Genomic DNA, 24,617 nt, shown 5'->3' with positions numbered 1-24,617 from the left:
TGGAGAAAATCCTCAGTGCTGAGCTGTGTAGAACTTGCACCTGGCTCGCTGACAACAAGCTATCCATACACTTGGGTAAAACAGAATCCATCCTATTTGGGTCCCACATCAACCAAGTCAATGACTTCACCATAAAAGTGGGTGACATTGTTATCACCAGGAAAGATGAGGTCACCTACCTAGGTTCCATCAGCCCTTTGAGACACTTGTGATTTAGGGCTATATAAATAAACATTGATTGATTGATTGATTCTAGAGGCTAACCTTTCCTGTGATAAAATGGCAACCAAGGTCATCAGAAAGGTTAACCAACGAACGAGATTTCTCTACAGAATCTCCTCTCTGGTCAACAAAAGCACCTTGAGGATTCTGGCGGGAACTCTCGTTCAACCCTTTTTCGATTACGCATGCACCTCCTGGTACCCTAGCACCTCCAAAACCCTCAAATCTAAACTCCAAACATCTCAGAACAAGCTAGTCAGGTTACTTCTAGACCTCCACCCCAGATCCCACCTCACTCCTACCCACTTCTCTGAAGTGGGCTGGCTCAAGGTGGAGGACAGAGTTAAACAACTTGCACTGAGCCTAGTCTATAAAATCCACTACACCTCCCTGATACCGAAGTACATGTCAAACTACTTCCTTAACGTAAATGATCGCCATAACCACAACACCAGGGGGTGCTCCACTAACCACGTTAAACCCAGATTTCGAACTAACAAAGGTCTTAACTCATTCTCTTTCTATGCCACATCAATGTGGAATGCGCTCCCAACAGGTATAAAAGAAAGGGCATCTCTATCCTCCTTCAAAACCGCACTAAAAGTTCACCTCCAGGCAGCTACAACTCTAAACTAACACCCTCCCCGGATTGCTAATAATCAAATGTAAACAATCAAATGCAGATACTTTTTCTTATGCCTTCTGATCTCTCTCTCTCTCTATATATGTCCACTACTTGCTGACCATATCCTACCCCCCCCCCCCTCCACACCCCTGATTGTAAATAATGTAAATAATTCAATGTGATTATCTTGTGTGATGACTGCATTATGATGATAGTATACAGTATATGATAGTATATATCTGTATCATGAATCAATTTAAGTGGACCCCGACTTAAACAAGTTGAAAAACGTATTCGGGTGTTACCATTTAGTGGTCAATTGTACGGAATATGTACTTCACTGTGCAACCTACTAATAAAAGTCTCAATCAATCAATCAAAAAACGCTGCTGCCCTCACGTGGACACTTTAGGAACTGCAGACACAACTTTGGACGCTGCATTTTTTTTCTTCTCCCTTTTTTTTTAAGTTGATTGGGGGGAAGAAGAAGAAAGGGAAAAAAGTGCAGAGACACAAGAGGGGAGGAAAGGCTCTGAGCATCAGAGCTCAGCTGGAGCCCCCCCTGGCCCCCCTCTACGGTCGTGCAGCCCCCAGCAGGACGAGGACGGCGGCAGACTGAAGGATGCAACAGTTGCTGCAAGACATCCGCAGCATGTCCGTCCAATTAGCGAGCGCTGGTCTTCATTAACGAGCTGGAATGGATCCGAGGAGTAGCTCGGGGGTGATCGGCGCACCGTGAGCATGCATCGCGTCGTGCACAGGAGGCGCAGGCTGCGGGCTCTGTGGGCTTCTCTGGCCCTGCTGGCTCTCTCCGTGGCCGCCTGCAGCGCGCTCTTCACGGCGTGGACTTGGCGTCAGACGCGGGACCTGTCCCAGTCCTTCCACATCCTCCAGGACCGCCTGGAGCAGGTTTGGAGCAACACTTTGTTACTAAGTGTGGTTGCGAGAAATGCGTGTTTTTTGTTTTTTTTTTAATCCACATTTCACAACCTGTCAAAAAGTGTGGGCCGCCATGTCTTGTTAATCTTGTTTTTACTTTAGTTATGGTTTTTATCTTCTGTATACCGGGAAGCCCTCACTCGTGCATGTGCGGGATTTGACAGCCAGTGACGTCACAGACACCCCGTGTTGCGCAAATACATTTTTGCAAACAAATGTCTTCCAGCTTTGAAGTTCTTGGTCCAAATCACACGCTTTTTACTCTTTGAGCGCATAAAACAAAAGCATGCACACTGTGAAATATGTCAAAATATCCCAATAGTACAATGGTTTACTCAGTTGGAATTTACAATGTTGCTATTTCTGAGGGATTTTATGGCATATATGTTGGTGGCCTTAATTCCAAGGGTTTGATCAAATTCAACCCTCCAAGGCTCCAAATGTCAGTGAAAATAAACACTGATTTGAATCCTTTCGGATCACGTGGCCCCCATAGTGGTTGTGGCCCCAAAGGTTGTGGTTGTGGACCCCCTTAATTGAAATATTAAAAACCTGATCATATTTATTTATTTATCTATCTGTATTTGTCAAGCTAATTGTTAAATAGCACTTGCTCCAAATAAAGAGCTTATTTTACTTAAAGATATTATTATACTGTGTATATAACAGGTGTCAAACTCATGGCCAGGGGGCCAGATCTGGCCCGCTACGTCGTTTTATGTGGCCCGCAAAAGCCTGGAAATAATGTGCATAAATAAAGCACTTCATCTTTCTCACTACATGCATTCACTTTTTAGACAGAAAAATTACATGTACTGCATACAATTTCATGTCTTTAACATTTTAATATTATCAGATCATGCAAAAAGCATTATCTTGACTTATACTCAAAAAAATTGTTAAAATAAAATGCATATCTGCTTATGATTTCATGTGGCAGCCATTATAGCGATGTGGCCCTCAATACAGTGTTTGTCATCGTTAGCTCATGCTAAACACAAGGATTATGCATACTTTGTTATATTTCTTAACTGGAGGTTTGTCTTTCAAGCATTTATTAAGATGCTGATACTGGAAATTCTGAAATACTGTATTTACAATGCAGTTTTACCTTCGAATAAACTGACAGTACTGATGAAAAAAGAAGCCGTCACTGGCAGAACGGCGCCCCCACATGGCTGTAAAGAGGCACGTAAGATAATGCACAACATCTGGTGCCGTGCAGGCTGGACATTGTTTGTGTTTGAAAGGGTCAAATAATCTTAGTTTATGGGATTTTGGGGGTTTATTGATAGTCAAATAATCAGACGTCTGGCAACGCTGATGGACACTTACACCTTCACTCATTGCTATGACGTGGAAGGGGAGGGGCTAATTCAAGTGGTTCAAAATCACAATTGAAAAAGTAGAAAAGACGCCAATAACTACTACCGTATTTTTCGGACTATAAATTGCAGTTTTTTCATAGTTTGGCCGGGGGTGCGACTTATACTCAGGAGTGACTTATGTGTGAAATTATTAACACATTACCGTAAAATATCAAGTAATATTTAGCTCATTCACGTAAGAGACTAGACGTATAAGATTTAATCGGATTTAGCGATTAGGAGTGACAGATTGTTTGGTAAACGTATAGCATGTTCTATATGTTATAGTTATTTTAATGACTCTTACCATAATATGTTACGTTAACATACCAGGCACGTTCTCAGTTGGTTATTTGTGCGTCATATAACGTACACTTATTCGGCCTGTTGTTCACTATTCTTTATTTATTTTAAATTGCCTTTCAAATGTCTATTTTTGGTTTTGGGTTTTATCAAATAAATTTCCCCAAAAATTGCGACTTATACTCCAGTGCGACTTATATATGTTTTTTTCCTTCTTTATTATGCATTTTCGGCCGGTGCGATTTATACTCCGGAGCGACTTATAGTCCGAAAAATACGGTACGTAATTTCCGGAAAGTAATGTATCTCAAATAAAATCACGCCCTCGGTAGCTAAGTAGACATTTGCTATGTTTCCATGCACTAAATTAGTCTGATTTCTCAAATAGTTGTTCTTTTTGTATTTTCACACCTTCGTGTGAAGTCTGGGGGGCGCTTATTTCCTTTTAGCACAGATAATCATATTGCTTTTCCGGTTGACCTATGACGTCACACTGGGCGTATGTGGCTCTTAACAAGTTAACAGCCTAGCTTTGTTGTGATGTCCGCTGTAATATTGGCACATATTACAAATATTACTTCTCTAATGGCTATTCTGATGTTAAATAGCAAACAGCATCAAGAAATGTTCTTGGATTGCGCTACAAACATGATGCTACTACCAAGTATTGGGGCGGATGCAGGTCCGAAACAAAGACAGACTGGCGAAATAGTTCTTTCAAAATAATTTTTGGACCGAGAATCAATAAAACAAAACTTTCGAACGTCTCGGTGCTCATTCAAAGGCTGTGTGGATTGATGGAAGGAGTTTTAAATCCAAAGGAAAAGACAGTTTGTGCCCTGAGTTGATACTGTTCAGATGAAGCTTACTATTGTTCTAGACTATCTTGCCAGTTGTGAGAAATACAGACTTATTGTTCAGTAGAGTTTAACATAACATTAACTAAATCAGTTTGGAGTGCACAAAAGCAGCGTTAAGAGGTTTGAGGTTGGTTTATTATTGGCCTATAATGTACCCGTTTCATTATCTTTTATCTAATTCGTATTTTGTTCGGGAGTCCGAATGAAGCCGGCATTCTATATTTCATTAGCTACCTTCTTAGATAAATCAAGTCTATTTCCTTCTACCATTTATGCTCTTCAAAATGTTTTGTTCTTTTAATTTGTGAAGCAAATAAACAAACAGTCTCCTCTTCATTACAATTGTTGCTACGTTTTTATTGAATGGTATCTGCTTCCGGGTTGTATCCTGCGCGTTGTGACTGGCCAATGCACGATATGAAGAGTCCTCTACGGACCCACACACCCCCACTAGAGATCTGGGGCCGTACTTATCAAGCTTCTTAGAATTACTCCTAAGAAGTCTGCTAAGAGTTGACTTAAGAGTAAATAAATTCTTCGCTGAAAGCTGCACTTAAGTTAGTTATCAAGCGTCTTACTCACACTTTCAGCGAAGTGTAGGACTGAATCTTAAGTGTAACACTCAGAGCTGAATTACGACATTACTATGTGCCGTAAACGGAATTTTAGGTGACGTCATTTCTGTGTCCATAGAAATGACCAATCACGGAAGGGAATCCGTTGTCTAAGAATAAAGAAATATCTTGGAAATATTTAAGTGGACAATGGGAGTGTATATTTTGACAATAAACTACAAAATAATACAAAACAAACTAGTCCCCGCCGGCACTCACGCTACCGCTCCCTCTCTTCTATCGCCCACACACTCACTGACGTCACTCACCTCACGGCCACACACATACGCTACTGTCATAACATTTTCTTTCCAATTCATTAATCAGGCAACTAATTTGAAACTGGTGTGGGTGGCTCTATATATACTAGCCCACTGCAGACACATGCAGAAATCAACAAGGAATCGAAAAGTATTAAATCTGTGACAAAAATAATATCCGCTCTGTCTAAACGATACCGTTTGATCAGCTGCTCGTCATCAAAAAAAAACAAACATTGTTCCGTTCCCTGAACGTTCGCGCACGTCTCTCTCGCCTCAGTGCCATCCCCTGCTGGCAACTCCTAACCACTTAAGACACCTCTGAAGGTCTCTTAAATATTGTGGAGAGTAGGAGTGATTCTTAGACTTAAGAACGTTGATAAAAAGCTTTTATTCTTAAGTTTGAGAGTAGGACTAAATTTCGCAAATTCTCAGGACCAATTCTCAGGCTTATTTAGAGCCGAACTATTTGAAGAATCGGACTAATTTAGTGCATGGAAACGTACGCAGTGTAAATAGTATACTGTACATATGGAAGTGTACTGAAGGAAGTATTTTAACTGAGAAACAGGCTTACTTAGCATTTTGAGCAAATAAGTGTGTTCGGCAAAAGTACGCATTCAAAACAATGAGTGCACAAACACGGTCACGGATTTGTGACAGTGCTTAAAACTGAAGGAACTAAGCATACAGTGTACACAGTATACTTCTTGAAGTGTGTAAGTGTGTAAGTGTGTGGTTTGTACCACAGCCGAGTGCTTGCATGCACATCTTCAAGTGGCGCGTGAAAGAAGTCAGAATGGCCTGTGTGTTATTTTCAATGCTTCTGCAGCTGATGGCTGAAAAAGAAGAGCACTTCAGTCACATACAAATGTTTAGTGAGTGTTATTAAGATATTTAATTACACAATGTTAGCGGTTTGTTGTAGTCTGTCAACAAAACAGTAATATGTCAAGCTAAAGTGGGAAATAGTTGAGTTATTACACCCCAAAAAGGGTCCAATTATTTAGGGAAGTGTTTCCTAAACTATTGGGCTCCATCTAGTGGTACGTCAAATAATTATTTAAATATTCAAACACAGTGTTACTGTTCAAACTGTTTGTAATGTTACAGTGGGCAAAACTATTAAATATTCTTGTTAAATAAAACCTTTGCCTTGTTTTTAACGAATACTTAGGCCTACTGCGCTTCTGTATTTTAATGTTGGTCATTATGGTGGCACTTAGAGAGCCAAATGTTTTCTGAGGTGGTACTTTTGTTTCAGAACTACTGATTTAAGGGGTTGGAAGTTAGATTTGCATAGTATCTGGTGTTTGTTATGATATGCTGTGATGCAGGAACACTTCTTTCTTTGGCACTTCCTCATTCTTGTGGATTCCACTTGCAATTAGAGTAAAAGTGGAGGTAAAGACTGCATCATGTTGTAGCCTACACACACACACACACACACACACACACACACACACACACACACACACACACACACACACACACACACACACACACACACACACACACACTTGGACAAGTAGAGTGTTGCCGCTGGAACATTTCCCGTAGTGTCCACCGTAGCGCCAACTCCTGATGAGAGGCAGCCAGTGAGCGTCTGGAGAGCCAAGAGCCCTTCTCTTTCTCCACAGTAGCGCCCCGTTTAAACACGCACGCACACACACAGTTCCCCCCCCATCAAGCATGTAAAACTTTGCTTTGTTGGCCTGCAAGAAGAAGCATTAAACAACCATGAGGACGACCTTCTTGTGTGTCTGTACAGGTCAACAGGCAGAGGAAGGCCATCGTGCAGCTCATTCTGGAGAAGAGAGAGCTGCTGGTTGGACAGAGAGTCAAGAGAGATGGTAACACACACACATACACACACACACATACGCACACACGCACACAGCCGCAGCTAAAAGTTGCCACAGGAAGAAGTAGGCAGCTGCATGGCTGTGGTAGAAATTACACGTCTGACCAGAGCTCAGAAAGCCATCTGGCCCAGAACGGCGTTCTTGTTGCACGCTTTGGGGCCATCATGCTGACTTTTTTTTGTTGCAGCCATGATTTGTTGTGAAAAGCAGACATTTTTGATGACCTATCATTGCTGTATTTATAGATTATTGCACTTCTGTCCGAGAGTAAGCCTTCATTTACTTAAATGACTTAGCCGTCTCTGCTGGAACACAGTAAATTACCGGCATCTGCGAGGGTTACGTTGGCCCAAAAATTTTAAATAATGGACGTATACATGAAAAGTTCTAAAAATTTATATATAAAGCATGCCTATCAGAGTTAACACATTTTAAATGCAGTTTTACACATGAATAAAGAAGTACAGCCATGCAGTATACAGTATAAACTTAGAAAACTTGAAGTTAAACAACATCAAGCTCGTCAAAGCATCTTCCTGCTGGAAAATGTTGAGTGAATTGAATTGTGATGCAGCGCCTTTTGATGAATTCACAGCTACAGCACGCTTTTAACCACTCTAATATTTAGGTTTACTATAAAAAAATATATATTTTAAATTTTGCACGGATTTAAAAAAAAAAAAAAAAAAGAGTATGCAAATATCTACGTTAATAGCTAATAATTTCAAGGAATCAAACTTTTTTCATCTCGTTGACTCTAAATTCACAGTTTGTGACTAAAAGCAGCAGTCAGAATTAACTGACTTGAAGCCAATGTGGCAAATACAAACAAGCTATGTTGATGCTACATGCTAACGTGCAATTTTTTGCATGTAGACTTTAAGGCCACTTGAACAGATTTTTTCACAGATCTGTCCCTGAGTACTATAATATACACATAATATATGTGATACAAAAAAGTGTTTATTAATTGATAATCAAGAAACATTAATAATATAAATGCAGATATTTTGAAATTCATGTAATTAAAAAAAAGGTTAATTTCTATATTGTAGTGCTACCTCAACGTACACTTATACACACTATACAAAAAGATACATTTCATTAATAATATATTTAAACAATACTTGTGAGTCATTTAAAACATTTAAATATTAAAAATAACATAAATGCCAATACATTACAATTAATCAATTTTTTTTTAAAAATTGAGAACATTTTTATTCACATACTGTACAGTGGTACCTCAACTTACGAGCTCAATTCGCGCCACGACTGAGCTCGTCACTCAAAACACTCGTATCTCAAATCAGCCGCACCCAATGAAAATAAATACAAACCCCGTTTCCATATGAGTTCGGAAATTGTGTTAGATGTAAATATAAACGGAATACAATGATTTGCAAATCAATTTCAACCCATATTCAGTTGAATATGTTACAAAGACAACATATTTGATGTTCAAACTGATAAACTTTTTTTTTTTTTGCAAATAATCATTAACTTTAGAATTTGATGCCAGCAAAACGTGACAAAAAAGTTGGGAAAGGTGGCAATAAATACTGATAAAGTTGAGGAATGCTCATCAAACACTTATTTGGAACATCCCACAGGTGAACAGGCAAATTGGGAACAGGTGGGTGCCATGATTGGGTATAAAAGTAGATTCCATGAAATGCTCAGTCATTCACAAACAAGGATGGGGCGAGGGTCACCACTTTGTCAACAAATGCGTGAGCAAATTGTTGAACAGTTTAAGAAAAACCTTTCTCAACCAGCTATTGCAAGGAATTTAGGGATTTCACCACCTACGGTCCGTAATATCATCAAAGGGTTCAGACAATCTGGAGAAATCACTGCACGTAAGCAGCTAAGCCCGTGACCTTCGATCCCTTAGGCTGTACTGCATCAACAAGCGACATCAGTGTGTAAAGGATATCACCACATGGGCTCAGGAACACTTCAGAAACCCACTGTCAGTAACTACAGTTGGTCGCTACATCTGTAAGTGCAAGTTAAAACTCTCCTATGCAAGGCGAAAACCGTTTATCAACAACACCCAGAAACGCCGTCGGCTTTGCTGGGCCTGAGCTCATCTAAGATGGACTGATACAAAGTGGAAAAGTGTTCTGTGGTCTGACGAGTCAACATTTCAAATTGTTTTTGGAAACTGTGGACGTCGTGTCCTCCGGACCAAAGAGGAAAAGAACCATCCGGATTGTTATAGGCGCAAAGTTGAAAAGTCAGCATCTGTGATGTTATGGGGGTGTAGTGTGTCCAAGACATGGGTAACTTACACATCTGTGAAGGCGCCATTAATGCTGAAAGGTACATACAGGTTTTGGAGCAACATATGTTGCCATCCAAGCAACGTTACCATGGACGCCCCTGCTTATTTCAGCAAGACAATGCCAAGCCACGTGTTACATCAACGTGGCTTCATAGTAAAAGAGTGCGGGTACTAGACTGGCCTGCCTGTAGTCCAGACCTGTCTCCCATTGAAAATGTGTGGCACATTATGAAGCCTAAAATACCACAACGGAGACCCCCGGACTGTTGAACAACTTCAGCTGTACATCAAGCAAGAATGGAAAAGAATTTCACCTGAGAAGCTTAAAAAATGTGTCTCCTCAGTTCCCAAACGTTTACTGAGTGTTGTTGAAAGGAAAGGCCATGTAACACAGTGGTGAACATGCCCTTTCCCAACTACTTTGGCACGTGTTGCAGCCATGAAATTCTAAGTTAATTATTATTTGCAAAAAAAAAATAAAGTTTATGAGTTTGAACATCAAATATCTTGTCTTTGTAGTGCATTCAATTGAATATGGGTTGAAAAGGATTTGCAAATCATTGTATTCCGTTTATATTTACATCTAACACAATTTCCCAACTCATATGGAAACGGTGTTTGTACATTAATTTAGTTTAATTGGCCCTCACAAAACACCACAATTTTAACATGCAGCATGCCTTTCAAAAGGAAAAACAAACGTTTATATAAATCAATACAGTGTACTACAAACAACTACAGTAGTTTTATGAAATAATGTAAAAATAATGTACAGCAAGAGCTGAATTTTGTAGGTTTCTTTTACAGGCTGCATCTCCATTGTGTAACAAATAGGAACTGTTATTGTTGGTTGTGTTGCACATGGATACTTTTGATGAGTGGCGGACCGGACGGGAGCTGTGTTTGTGTACCAAAAGTAACGCTTGATAGATCCCATTTTGTTGAGTCACTTATAGACAGAACAAACCGAATCACATCAAACACAGCATTGGCAGCTTCTCCATATTTTCATGGATAAATGTCCGTAGTTTGTGGCTGCACGCTGCGGACGCTGGCTGCAGCGCCTTGTGATGCGTACTGACGGTGCTGCGGTCGTGCTGACTCACCCGGTCGGCTAACCGACATATTTTTAATGGTTTGTTTCTCTAATTTGGTCGTCCGCTTCTTCTCCTTCCCACTAACTTTCTCAGTGCCGGTGGTTGGAGGGCAGGATTGTGTCAATCTCTGGCTCTGGGCTGTGTGCAAATACAACTGCAACAGGCGGCGGGACGCCCGTTACTCAAATTATGCTTGAAACTTAAAGCATAACAAAAAGCCAAGAGACAGCTTGCATATTTAAATACAATACTCATAAGTTGAGGTGCCACTGTATATTTAATTTTTTTTAAATTAATTAAAAAACTGACTTTAGTGAGACCTATTAGTGATTTTTTTAATGCAATGTATACTTTAAAATCAGCGCATTTTTTTGTTTTTACTAGTCATATTATAAGCCAAAAGATTTATGACTCAGTGTTGGTAAATAAGGTTTGAATGCACAAGGTAATGACATATATATTTCTAATAACATGAGCCAAAAAGCTCAGTTTTACTGCCTCTTTACAAACACTGATGATCAGTTTTTCTGAAAATATGCCTGTTTCCAAATATCCACGTTCGTGTGGACATGGCTGTACATTACACATGCTAAAGTTAATGTTTCGTCTACAGTTGCAACAATCAAATATCTTTAATTAAATATTGACGGTTTATTGATCGAAGAAACAGAGTATTGATGCCCTGGCTTTGCATTGAAATTGATGTGTTAATCATTTTGGTACAGTGAAACCTATGTGTGTCGACACCCCTCGGACTGGCTGAGTCACGTCTGCATAAGCGGTTGTCGATATAAGAGGTTTTTGACATACACTGCATTAAGGCTGCAACGATAAGTCAAAATTTGAAACACTCGTGACGTCATCACTCGTAAAAAATCGCCAGTGTTAACAAGCAAAGTGTGAGGATATTTCCTCCTATTCTTGTTAAAAACAATACCCTGCTCATTTTGCAAAGCGGACCTTGTTTTTAAGGCAATACATCAGACGAGACGAGGTTGTGTGAAAAATAACTTTTAACTATCATTTTAGCCAAAGTCAGCCAGCTAAACTTTGTCAACTTCAATTCAAGTACTTCAAAGCAGTGTCAATTTGCAATGCCATAAAAATAAGTCACAATAACAAATGCAAACCACACACACACGCACACACACACGCACACACACACACACACACACACACACACACACACACACACACACACACACACACACAGAGGTAACATAAGATTAAAGATACAATCTACTAAATAGCCAACATTTTAATAATGAATCCATCCATCCATCCATCCATTTTCTACCACTTATTCCCTTCGGGGTCGCGGGGGGCGCTGGAGCCTATCTCAGCTACAATCGGGCGGAAGGCGGGGTACACCCTGGACAAGTCGCCACCTCATCGCAGGGCCAACACAGATAGACAGACAACATTCACACACTAGTGCCAATTTAGTGTTACCAATCAACCTATCCCCAGGTGCATGTCTTTGGAGGTGGGAGGAAGCCGGAGTACCCGGAGGGAACCCACGCAAACTCCACACAGAAAGATTCCGAGGCCGGGATTGAACTCACGACTACTCAGGACCTTCGTATTGTGAGGCAGACGCACTAACCCCTCTACCACCGTGCTGCCCTAATAATGAATCAAAGATAAAATTATACACATTGAGTCTTCTGGAGTGCTAAAACTTCCAATAGTTAATCAATAGTCAATATACCGGTACACAATTTTAAACATCACAAAATATTTTTTCTTTTTGAGGAAGTTAGACTTTGTGTTTTGTTTTCATTGCTGCTATATTTCAAAAGTTTTTTTAAAAAATACATAAACAAGGTTAATAGTTTTTTAGCGCTTTGCCTTTTCTTTTTTTTTAATGGACAACATTTTATTAGTCATTTTTACTCTCGGGGGGGAGCTCAAAGTAAAGCTGCTGCTCCTCCACATCGAGAGGAGCCAGATGAGGTGGTTCGGGCATCTGGTCAGGATGCCACCCGAACGCCTCCCTAGGGAGGTGTTTAGGGCACGTCCGACCGGTAGGAGGCCACGGGGAAGACCCAGGACACGTTGGGAAGACTATGTCTCCCGGCTGGCCTGGGAACGCCTCGGGATCCCCTGGGAAGAGCTGGACGAAGTGGCTGGGGAGAGGGAAGTCTGGGCTTCCCTGCTTAGGCTGCTGCCCCCGCGAACCGACCTCGGATAAGCGGAAGAAGATGGATGGATGGATGGATTTTAATTGTTGTAACAGCTGACTGAGCAGCATAGTTACACTATAAATACATATTTATGAAGGAAATAGGCATATTTGTTGTTAGTAAGCACATGCCTAAAATAACTTAAGCGGCATTTAGAAGTTGAAAAATTAGAGCCATTGAATAGGTGTACGCTTATCGTTAAGATAGTCGATGACTAATCACCTATCAAAATAAATGTTAGTTGCAGCCCTACAGGGCATCCGGAAAGTATTCACAGCACTTCACTTTTTCCACATTTTGTTATGTTACAACCTTATTCCAAAATGGAAAAAATCCATTTCTGTCCTTAGAATTGTACACACATTACTCTTCTTTGCAGCACCTCTCAAGCTCCATCGGGTTGGATGGGAAGTGTTGGTTTTCATCCAGGATGTCTCTGTACATTGCTACATTCATCTTAGTCTAGTCAGGAAGGTGACCAAGAACCCGATGGTCACTCTGTCAGAGCTACAGCATTCCTCTGTGGAGAGAGGAGAACCTTCCAGAAGGACAACTATCTCTACAGCAATCCACCAATCAGTTCTGTATGGTACAGTGGCCCGACAAACAACATTTCTTAGTAAAAAGTTTGCCAAAATGCACCTGAAAGACTCTCAGACCGTGAGAAACAAAAATCTCTGGTCTGATGAGACAAAGATTTAATTATTTGGCGTGAGTGGCAGTCATGTTTGGAGGAAACCAGGCACCGCTCATCACCGGGCCAATACCATCCCTACAGTGAAGCATGGTGGTGGCAGCATCATGCTGTGGGGATGGTTTTCAGCGGCAGGAACTGGGGGACTAGTCTGGATAGAGGGAATTATGAATGCAGTAATGTACAGAGACATCCTGCATGAAAACCAACACTTCCCATTCAAACTGATGAAGCTTGAGAGGTGCTGAAAATAGTAATGGGCAAAACTGCCCAAAGATAGGTGTGCCAAACTTGTGGCATCATATTAAAAAGACTTGAGGCTGTAATTGCTGCCAAAGGTGCATCGAAAAATGTATTGAGCAAAGGATGTGAATACTTTGGTGTGCATGTATTTTATTTGTATTTTTTTCATAAATTTGCAAATTAAAAAAATATATGTTTTCACATTGTCATAATGGGGTTTTGTGTGTAGAATTTGTAGGACAAAAACACATTTAATCCATTTTGGAATAATGCTGTAACATAGCAAAATGTGGAAAAAGTGAAGTGCTGTGAATACTTTCCAAATACATTGTAACCAAAACTAGTTCATTTAAACGAGGGACATTGGCCATAGACGTAAAGAGAAGGTTTTCCACCATTTGTTCATAATTTATCAAACATAATGACGGCCGCTACAGTAATTTTGTGGTCTTAATTAAAATAACAATGCAGCTTTCCTTCATGCTCTAATCTTTCTTCTGGTGGCTAACAATCTAGAAAAAAATATTTGGTGATTTTTTTTTAGACGTGCCAGTAAAATCCAAGTTAATATTGTCATGCTTTTAATTTTTTAACTTTCTTTGCACTTAACAGGAAATCCCAGTGTGGACGTTTTGTCTACAACTAGACAGCAATTACATAGAAACGATCGACAAAAGCGGTCAATAATGTGTGTCGACTCAAGCGGCCACTTGATGAGATGGTCGACCTAAGCGGGTTGTCGACGTGAGCGGGTCCCACATAAACGGTTTCCACTGGGTCCTTCAGCCTCAGCCCTGTTGCCTTAAGTCAGCGACATCCTAATTTTTACATCTTGGACTCATTAGAGAGCTGCTGTCTGCCACCTCATCTCTCTTCTTTAGCCTTCAGTTTACATTAGATGCTTTTGTCTGCTTCACTCCATCTTTTGGAATGGCGAGCAGCTGGCACTAAGATTAACACACACACACACACACACACACACACACACACACACACACACACACACACACACACACACACACACACACACACACACACACACACACACACAGGCACGTGAAAGGAAGTCTGCTGCGTATGTTAAGGCAGCAAATGAGTGCAGTGTTATTAGACAGATACAGATGTGGACCACAGGCGTGTTTTCTTTCTTTCTCAAACTTCTGTCTCGCTGCCTTGCCTGCCTGAAGGGGGGACGCTGCGCGGGAAGAATGGAAACGGGAAGAAAGCGGCGTCTCATTTCGAGAGTAAGTGTCCTGGCAGATGTGTCACGTTAGCGTCTGCAGAAAAGCTCTTTCAACTGACTTCTCCTTTGCTCCCTGACAGTCACCAAAGTGTCCTCTCAGCAAGGTAAGATGTCGCACTTTTAGAGTCTCGAGACGCGTGCTGCCGCCTCTGTGTCACCTTTGTGGTCTCTGTGGCGTCAGTGGGCGAAGGAGGCGTGATTAAAGGCTGGGAGGAGCGAGTGCTGAATATGAGCAAAGCAGTGAGGTACAACAAGGAGGAGGGCACCTTTATTGTGGAGAAAGCAGGCGTCTACTTCCTCTTCTGTCAGGTATGCCCAACACACACACACTTTTTTTCCTTTATAGCATCATTGCTTTTTTTTCATGAGATTCCAATCAGTCCCTGTAAGTCAACATTTCTTCATTGCCAAATCCGGATCAAAATCTGTTATCTTGAAGCTCTGCCCCCCCACAGAGATCAGTCGAAAGGACCTCAGATGTTTTTGCGAAATCCTGCCGACAAACAGACTAGCAAACAAACAAATGGCCATCAAAATGACACATTAAAACTCTTTCTTCGTGCTTGGCAGAGGTAATAATGCCGCTTGAGTCATACTGAGAGCTCGCTATTGTCGATGGGAATATTAGAAACAGCTCTCAGTGGGATGCAGTTTAAAACCTTTGTTGGGCAGAGGTCTGTGATGGGCAAAAGGGTGAGGGGCCTAAGTATACAGGTGGTGACCTTGTGTTCCGGTGTGTTCAGGTTCTCTTCAACGAACAGGAGTCTCAGTACGTCAAGCTGGACGTGGTGACCAGCGGCGGGAGGCCTCAGAAGCTGCAGTGCATGGAAGGCTACGGGACCACCCCCTCGGCCGGGCCGCACCCCTCCCACTTCCTGAAGCCGTGCCAGGTGTCGGGCCTGCTGCGTCTGGACAAGGGCACGGAGCTGCACGCCATGACGGGCCCGTCGTTTCGCCTGCACACGGTGGGCAACCCCTCGGCCTCGCCTCACGTCTTCAGCATCTTCAAAGTCAACTGAGACGAGACGGACGCTAGCGCGCGGGGACGATCGTTTGTTCCCCCCCCAACCCCCAGAGGAAAAACTCCCGGTGCCACGGCGGTTGCGGCGTGACATTCTCCCGCCACCTCTTCCCGAAGACGCTCATTTGAAAGACAAACCTGACATTTGTGGAAGTTGTTGTGGACTCTGGAAAAAGCGCTGGTGTTTTGGAAAGGCCGTGCACAGACGCTGGACTGGAAGCGAGCGCTCCGGCCGAGGGACACAGACCGGATGGAAGCTATATCTTCCTGGGATTTCTATCTTCGCCGTATCCTGTCGTAAATTCTTCTTCATGCAGCCAACAGACGAGCTGTGCTTGCACCTTCAAACATGACAAGAACATGTCTTTTGTATTTGCTACTTTTTGTCGTATTTAACCAATCCCAGCATGAGTGTGAGGACCCGCAGAAAAAAGCAACAAGAACTATCGACCAATACCACTTTTAGCCTTATGAAGCCTAATCAATATATTTAGCATGATTTAGCCACACTGAGGATGTGTATGCACTATCCTTGGCCGGAATAATACGAACAAAATCAATCAAAATAATGAATTTAGGAATGTCAAAGTGCAATCTGCTTGTCAGTGCTTGTAGAAATGACCAAAAAAGGCAAGCATTCCAGTGCCTTCTGCGTTGTGGGCTTGCCAGCATTAGCATGTAGCGACACAGCAGGCTTGTATCCTCTCGATGCTAACAACGAGTCAACATTCTGCACTTTCAAACGTCAAAATGTGCCAGCACGTAAAAAGCAGCATGGCATTTACAACGCAAACATCTAATGAAGTGGCATGTCTTGTGTAATATTGTGTCTTCTTTCTTGCACAAAACAAACGTTATTTCGAGCTGTGGTTTTGTGTACTCCCACTCTTGTTTATAAGTAGTTTTGTGGTTTGTGGCGCTCAGCACTTTACTGCAGCAGACCGAGTGCTCTGAAGAACCAGCGTCCAATGGAACACGGCACACTTTGATTGCCTCATCAGACGTTCTGCATCTCACACACACACAAACACACACGCACTCACACAATGCATATTTCCCCATCAGCACTGATTGGACTGCGCACACACACACACACACACGCACACACACACTAGCAGTATTTTCGATTACTCAAGCTAAGCACACAGCACAAAAAACATTGACACATACACACTTTCTGGCTCTAATTCCTATTTTTATAACGGCCAAAGTTTATACAACACACTTTCTTAAAAAAAACAACTTGTGAAGATGTTTGTCTTTGGTGTCATATAAAGAGTTCTGTTTTGAAAAACTGTTTGATCAGCACATTTGAGCACTTCAACTATTTATTTGCAGTTAATTGAAGCATGATGGGGGTGCTTTGATACGCTTTGTGCAAGATGCTTAAACCTTAATGTAGTCAGTACATGCTGAGCTAACTAAACAAATCAACATATTTGCAAATGATTGTCATATCTAAAAAGACTGCACAAAAGTATCAATGTTATTCTTACAAAATGGCAAGAGCAAAAAAAAAACAACAAGCTGGGTGCCAAAAATTAAACACTCTTGTCCAAAAGCGTGACGAAAGCTTTTCAAAACAAAATACTGAAGAATGTGAATTTGGAGGTTCGGGGGAGCAAAAAAAAAAAAGCATAAGAAAAAAAAAAAGTTTTTCTAATTTATTCCTCTCGTCCTTTTAAAGGCCAGACAAGCGCTCTTGCTTCTTTTCCACAACCTTGCTTTTATTGCCCCTGGAAAACATCAAATCAAATGATCGCGAGCGCTTTGGTGAACTTTCTACAACTTCATCTTTGAGGCATAAAAACGACAGCGACGGGCCATTAATGTCTACAGTCTATAGTTTATTCTATGTCGAGTCGAGCTTTAGGAGCCTAATGTCTACTCCAGAAAGTTCCACCAAGAACCCTGAAGACAGACTTTTATGTAACTTTACCACTGAGGATCATGTTCCTGGTTAATTAGCTTGAATGTGAACAACTTTATTATCCATTTTCTTTTGCTTATCCGGGTTCAGGTTGCAGGGACGACAGACTTCCTGGTCTCCAGCCACCTTCTTTAGTTCCATCAGGAAGAGGACATCTACGAGACTTAATCCCTCCAGTGTGTCCTAGGTCTATTTCTCCTATTTGAGGTTTTCCTAGTGTAATCATTTAAAAACACGCTCTTACCTTAGCTAAAACTAATTACTCTAATCTCATTCGCCTCAATAAAAACAATGCTAAACATTGATCCAACACAGTAGCATCACTAACCCAGCAAGGGACTCCTCGCATTAGCTCCACCCACTCTGCTGATGACTTTATGAAATTCTTTACTAAGAAAATTGAGCTAATTTCAAAGGAGATTAAAGATAACACGGCCCAGTTCCAACTGGGTTCAATAAACAGAATAAACGCTCTCCAAAATAATCTCTTTCACAATGAAGAAATAACATTAGATTAGAGGAACTCTTGTGACTTGTAAATGGGACAAAACAAAATTGACCCACTTCCTGTGTACCTTATCAAGGAGCTGTTTGTAATATTAAGACCATCAGTGCTAAATATTATTAACGTATCACTTTCCTCTGGTACTGTTCTCCTAGCATTCAAAAAAGCAGTTATTCATCCTCTGCTCAAAAGACCTAACCTCGATTTTGGCCTCCTTTTAAACTACTACCACCCTCCCTTTATCTCTAAAATCCTCGAAAGAATTGTTGCACAGCAGCTAAATGAACACTTAGTGTCTAACAATTTCTGTGAACCCTTTCAGTCCGGTTTCAGGGCAAACCACTCTACGGAGACAGCCATCACAAAAATGACTTATTGCTAACTATGGATGCTGATAGATCATCCATGTTGCTGCTACTTGATCTTAGCGCTGCTTTCGATACGTCGATCATAACATTCTATTAGCACGCAACATCTGCGGTTCCTCCCAAGGTTTCTCATTGTCCCACTGGGTTGAGTTTTTCTCACCTGGATGTGGGTTCAGATCTGAGGATGCTTTTGTGGTTTGTGAAGCCCTTTGAGGCACTTGTGATTAAGGGCTATATAAATACATTTTGATTGATTTTTTTGATTTGGGCACAATATGTTACGTCGGGGTCCCATGGCTTTGCAAAGGTCGTTTCCCCAAAATGCAGGTAAGAAGGATGATTTATTAAAATAACAGGGCAAAAATACAAAAACAGGAAAATGAGTGGACGGCACAAGAAGCTACGGCAAAGCTTAGCAATAAGACCAGCCAACAAGGGAGCAAGAAGCAAGTAATTCTAAATTCATATCCAAATCAACACTAGCGTAAATGTTGCGTGTTGGGAACAAGACTGCCAGCCAGAGTGTGGCGCGAGGCAGGAATAAATAGCTCTCTGATTAGTGACCAGGAGCAGGTGAGCATCCCGACCACTAATTAGAGGCAGGTGACAAAAATCAGCAATGATGGCAACTAAGAACACACACCAGGGTGCTGAAACAAAATTAACCCACAACTAAGGAAATATCAAACAAAACAAAACATGACCCGGGCAACCGATCATGACACAATAACCAATATTTGGGGCTGAGCTGGACAAGGATTTAAGTTATTTTTTAAATTTGATTAAGTTAGCACAAAAATACATCATGGGATTTCAAAAACACCTTTTTTTTAAATTTACCAAGGAAAGTCCCATTGAGATTATGAATGTCTTTTTCAAGGAAATCCTGCACATGAATACACAAATGTAGGTGCCAGTGGGAGCAAGGTGGGTGAAGTGTCTTACCCAAAACACAACGGCCATGATTAGGATAGCGGAAGCTGGGATTGAACCTGCAACCCACAACTTGATGGCATGGCCACTCTACCAATGAGCCACGCCGATCCCTTTACTACGTGTGTCCAAGAGGAGAATAAAAATGTTCATTTTATAATATGGGAAATCTCCTAAAATTGGTTAAAAAAATGGGATTTAATTTGCAAGCTAATCAATTATAAAGCAGTTTATGGATTTCATACATTGTGAGGTTTCCTTGTGAGGAACCCTGGAATATTAGTTGGATGGTTGGTTAAAGTTGATTTCTAACATGTATACAGTTTCAATATGATACATCACATATTTTCATTTCTCTTTACATGTCCAAAGAGAAGTAGGAAGAAGCAAAGCTTGTTTAATCCTTCTCCACTTTATAGCGATTAATAACATATATGTCCACTTCCCGTTCTCAATGCATAACACAATTTACATCAACAATTCCTCAATATGGCATGATTGATACGAAAAATATGATTTCTAAATAAGGCAAACATTTAGATAAAACAAATTCTGGGATCTTTCATGTACCTTATAGGTGAGACATTTTACCAAACTGGCTGACAATTTCTTCCTCAGTGTGACAGAAATGAGCTGCTGCCTGCTCTTCTTTACATATTATATAAATCTCCTATTTGTCAATTTACACAAAGTGTGGATTTTTTTTTCCAGATATATTTGCTGTCATTTTCATGTTCATCCATCTCTCGTGTAATTTGATTGAAACACAGAACATAAAAACTTGCCGCGCTCTTTAATGAGCCCATGCACACTGCGAGTGTTGTGAACGGAGGCTTAACACACAAAACTGGTGGAAGAAACACCAGGAAAGAAGGACAAAAAATGGAATTCTTGGCAAAAAATGGAAGTAACGTACTGTAGATCCACTGGTAGACTGAAAGCTTCGCCAGAGACTGCAGTACTGCAGACACTCCAACCTTCTCTCACTCGTGAACAAGACCCTGATATATCAAGACTCTCAAACTGGAGGGTACAATCCACTCTTTACGGACAGAGAGGTACGGCCTCAGATTTGGAGGCCATTACTGTTATCGTAGAAGCTTTACACTACAAACCCTCCTAGTAAACGCTGAAGTTTACAGCCTGATGGTAAATGGGTTTTACTTGTACAGCGCTTTTCTACCTTTAAGGTACTCAAAGCGCTTTGACACTATTTCCACATTCACACACACATTTACACACTGATGGCCATGCAAGGCCCTAACCACGACCCATCAGGAGCAAGGGTGAAGTGTCTTGCTCAAGGACACAACGGACATGACTAGGTTGGTAGAAGGTGGGGATCGAACCAGGAACCCTCAGGTTGCTGGCATGGCCACTCTCCCAACAGCGCCACGCCGTCCCCGTGATGAGGCCTTAATGACTACAACATTTGCAAATAACAAAGACAAGATGTAAGATGATGTCAGGGATGTTGTAAGGGCTATACAAATAAACTTTGATTGATTAATTGACTGATTGATTGACATTGAAACTATCTGGTCTGGACGCAAAATTTTACGTCACAAGATCGGAAAGAAATATACACAAAGATAAGTTAATATCACTTTACTTATATATACTAGACTAGTCTGTCTTTAAAATCATGAAATAGGAAGTCAGTCTGTAAATTCCATCATAGGTTTTGAATGTCATTTTGAGACGGCAGCCATGATGCTCGCTGCCGTCATTTGCGTAACATTTAATTCAGAAAAAAACTCCCTTATGGTCAGATAGTATCATAGTACAATGCGCAGTTAGAAATATTTTTCGTAGGTCATTGCAATGGTGTAATTTTTTAAAACATATTTTGCATTTGAAATTTTTTGCAATAAACTGGTGCGGCTCGTAGTTCGGAAAATGTAGTTTCAACTGGCTCCCATTTAAACAATTTGGATTTGGCCCTCAATCTTCCTGTATCCACATACTTACCCCCTGTGTTTGTAAACATTAACAAACACTACCAAAAACACTATTTTGCAACAATAAGAACAGGACAAAGATAAATATCGATCTAATCACTTTAGGAGCCTTTATGTACTGATACCATACTACCGTAGGTATTGATAGTATCGACATGTGGATCGATCATTCCTACTTTACATTGAAAGTTTAGCAGTTAGTTTCCTGTGTTGTCCTGCTCAGTGTGTGTGTAGCATGTTTAGCCATTCCTTTTCCTCTGGTCCTCCAGTGGTTTGGAAGAAATTTTGTTTATTTTCCGCCAGGGTGTTGAGGATTAGTAACTTAGAAGCGGCCTCTAGGCGACGCACTCATTGCAGCTTGCTCTCAAATTGGAGCCGGTGTTCTGGCAAGACACGCACCCTCCTGGAATTCATGCAACTCCTGCATGTGTGTAACCAGGAATATGGAAATGTATTTGTGTCTCCCTGATTGTGCATCCCTTTTCAGAAGAAACTTTGTTTATTTTTCGCCATGGTGGTGAAGATTAGTAGGGGTGATACAAAAAGATTGATTCACATCCGAATCGCAACTCTTATTCATCACGATTCTACAAAACCCAAAACCAGTGAAGTTGGCACGTTGTGTAAATCGTAAATTAAAAAACAGAATATAATGATTTGCAAATGTAATTGATTTGCATTTGAATAGACTGCAAAGACAATATACTTAACGTTGGAACTGGAAAACGTTGTTATTTTTTGCAAATATTAGCTCATTTGGAATTTGATGCCTGCAACATGTTTCAAAAAAGCTGGCACAAGTGGCAAAAAAGACTGAGGAAGTTGAGGAATGCTCATCAAACACTTATTTGGAACATCCCACAGGTTAACAGGCTGATTGGGAACAAGTGGGTGCCATGATTAGGTATAAAAGCAGCTTCCATAAAATGCTCAGTTATTCACAAACAAGGATAGGGCGAGGGTCACCACTTTGTGACAAATTGATTAAGAACAACATTTCTCAACCAGCTATTGCAAAGAATTTAGGGATTTTACCATCTACGGTCCGTAATATCATCAAAAAATTCAGAGAATCTAGAGAAATCACTGCACGGAAGCAGCAAGGCTGAAAACCAACATTGAATGCCCGTGACCTTGGATCCCTCAGGCGGTACTGCATCAAAAAGCGACATCAGTGTGTAAAGGATATCGCCACATGGGCTCAGGAACACTTCAGAAAACCACTGTCAGTAACTACAGTTTGTCGCTACATCTGCAAGTGCAAGTTAAAACTCTACCATGCAAAGCGAAAGCCATTTGTCAACAACACCCAGAAACGCCGCCGGCTTCACTGGGCCATAGCTCATCTAAGATAAACTGATGCAAAGTGTAAAAGTGTTCTGTGGTCTGACGAGTCCACATTTCAGATTGTTTTTGGAAACTGTGGATGTCGTGTCCTCCGGACCAATGAGGAAAAGAACCATCCGGATTGTTATAGGCGCAAAGTTGGAAAGCCAGCATCTGTGATGGTATGGGGGTGTATTAGTGCCCAAGACATGGGTAACTTACACATCTGTGAAGGCACCATTAATGCTGAAAGGTACATACAGGTTTTGGCGCAACATATGTTGCCATCCAAGCAACGTTATCATGCTTATTTCAGCAAGACAATGCCAAGCCAAGTGGTACAACAGCGTGGCTTCATAGTAAAAGAGTGCGGGTACTAGACTGGCCTGCTTGTAGTCTAGACCTGTCTCCCATTGAAAATGTGTGGCGCAATATGAAGCCTAAATACCACAACAGAGACCCCGGACTGTTGAACAACTTAAGCTGTACATCAAGCAAGAATGGGAAATAATTCCACCTGAAAAGCTTAAAAAATTGGTTTCCTTAGTTCTCAAACGTTTACTGAGTGTTGCTAAAAGGAAAGGCCATGTAACACAGTGGTAAAAATGCCCCTTTGCCAACTTTTTTGCAATGTGTTGCTGCCATTAAATTCAAAGTTAATGATTATTTGCAAAAAAAAATAATGTTTCTTAGTTCGAACATTAAATATATTGTCTTTGCAGTTTATTCAATTGAATATAAGTTGAAAAGGATTTGCAAATCATTGTATTCTGTATTTATTTACGAATTACACAACGTGCCAACTTCACTGGTTTTGGGTTTTGCAAATAGATTCATAATCTTGAAAATTGGATAAAAAATGATTTTTTTATTTTTTTTGTAAGAATCAATTATGAAAATGTATTTTTATGCCATATCCATGCAACCAGAAGGAGATTTTCTAAAGTATAACCTGTTTTAAAATGTTTTTATTATAATTACTATACCAAATAATACAACGCGAGAATCGCTTTGCATCACGAATCATGTTGAATTGAGAGTCAATTCTGAATCAAATCATCACCCAAAGAATCAAAATCGGATTGAATCATTAGGTGCCCCAAGATTCACACTCCTAAAGTTTAGTATCTTAGAAGTGGCCTCCAGACGACGCGTTCTTTGCAGCTTGCCCCCAAATTGGAGCAAATTGCCGGTGTTCTGGCAGGACACGCACCCTCTTGGCATTCAACCCAACTCTGTGTGTAACAAGGAATATAGAAATATATTGTGTCTCTCTGAGCGTGCATCTTTTTTAAAGAAATCTTTCACTAGAGTACAAGCTCTAGTTGTGTAAAGACTGGGACACAGGTGCTGTAAAGATCGGCTGGGCTCGACAGCATCGCCGATAAGTTAAAAATGGCAGATATCGGCCCCCGATCCGATCATGGTATCATCTCTACTAATAATGAGGCTCAATTACTGCAGGCAATGCACCCCAGGCTCCTCCTCTAGACCCTGTAGTTCCAAATATTCAAGAGACGTGTGTCAACCACGACAGTTGCACATTAACATATTGTATTGTTTTGTCAAGATCCTATAGCTATTTTTTTTTCCCCATCCAAGATTGATCTAAAAAAAAATGTTTTAATGACCCTTACAATCACTTCCTCTCACTGGTTAATATTTGGACAATAGTCTTGGTCTCATTTCATTGAGTTTTATTACAAACAAACAAATAATATTATGTAAATACTTTCATTGGCGACCGACATGTGGACATAACAAA

The 24,617-nt window shown here is 40.9% G+C and overlaps 1 protein-coding gene across 1 annotated transcript; it reads left to right on the top strand.

Moving 5' to 3' along the window:
• Positions 1–1,347: 1,347 nt before the first annotated feature.
• tnfsf12 (TNF superfamily member 12) lies at positions 1,348–20,192 on the top strand. Its single transcript, XM_062065252.1, has 6 exons — positions 1,348–1,756; positions 6,962–7,043; positions 14,753–14,809; positions 14,889–14,912; positions 14,990–15,117; positions 15,552–20,192. Exons 1-6 carry the CDS (start codon positions 1,589–1,591, stop codon positions 15,825–15,827), a joined length of 735 nt encoding a protein of 244 aa, XP_061921236.1. The 5' UTR covers positions 1,348–1,588; the 3' UTR covers positions 15,828–20,192.
• Positions 20,193–24,617: the final 4,425 nt, after the last annotated feature.

The sequence above is a fragment of the Entelurus aequoreus genome, linkage group LG12 (assembly GCF_033978785.1).
Source record: "Entelurus aequoreus isolate RoL-2023_Sb linkage group LG12, RoL_Eaeq_v1.1, whole genome shotgun sequence".
NCBI lineage: Eukaryota > Metazoa > Chordata > Actinopteri > Syngnathiformes > Syngnathidae > Entelurus > Entelurus aequoreus.
Note: the sequence above shows the minus strand (reverse complement) of the source record. Positions and strands in the feature narration are given on the sequence as shown.

What these genes read in the sequence shown, in the direction of transcription:
- tnfsf12 (XM_062065252.1), top strand. Translation starts at nt 1,589, where the DNA reads ATGCATCGCGTCGTGCACAGGAGGCGCAGGCTGCGGGCTCTGTGGGCT. An exon ending in ACAGAGAGTCAAGAGAGATG is followed by an intron (nt 7,044 to 14,752) that starts GTAACACACACA and finishes GCCTGCCTGAAG; the next exon opens with GGGGGACGCTGCGCGGGAAG. An exon ending in CAAAGTGTCCTCTCAGCAAG is followed by an intron (nt 14,913 to 14,989) that starts GTAAGATGTCGC and finishes CTGTGGCGTCAG; the next exon opens with TGGGCGAAGGAGGCGTGATT.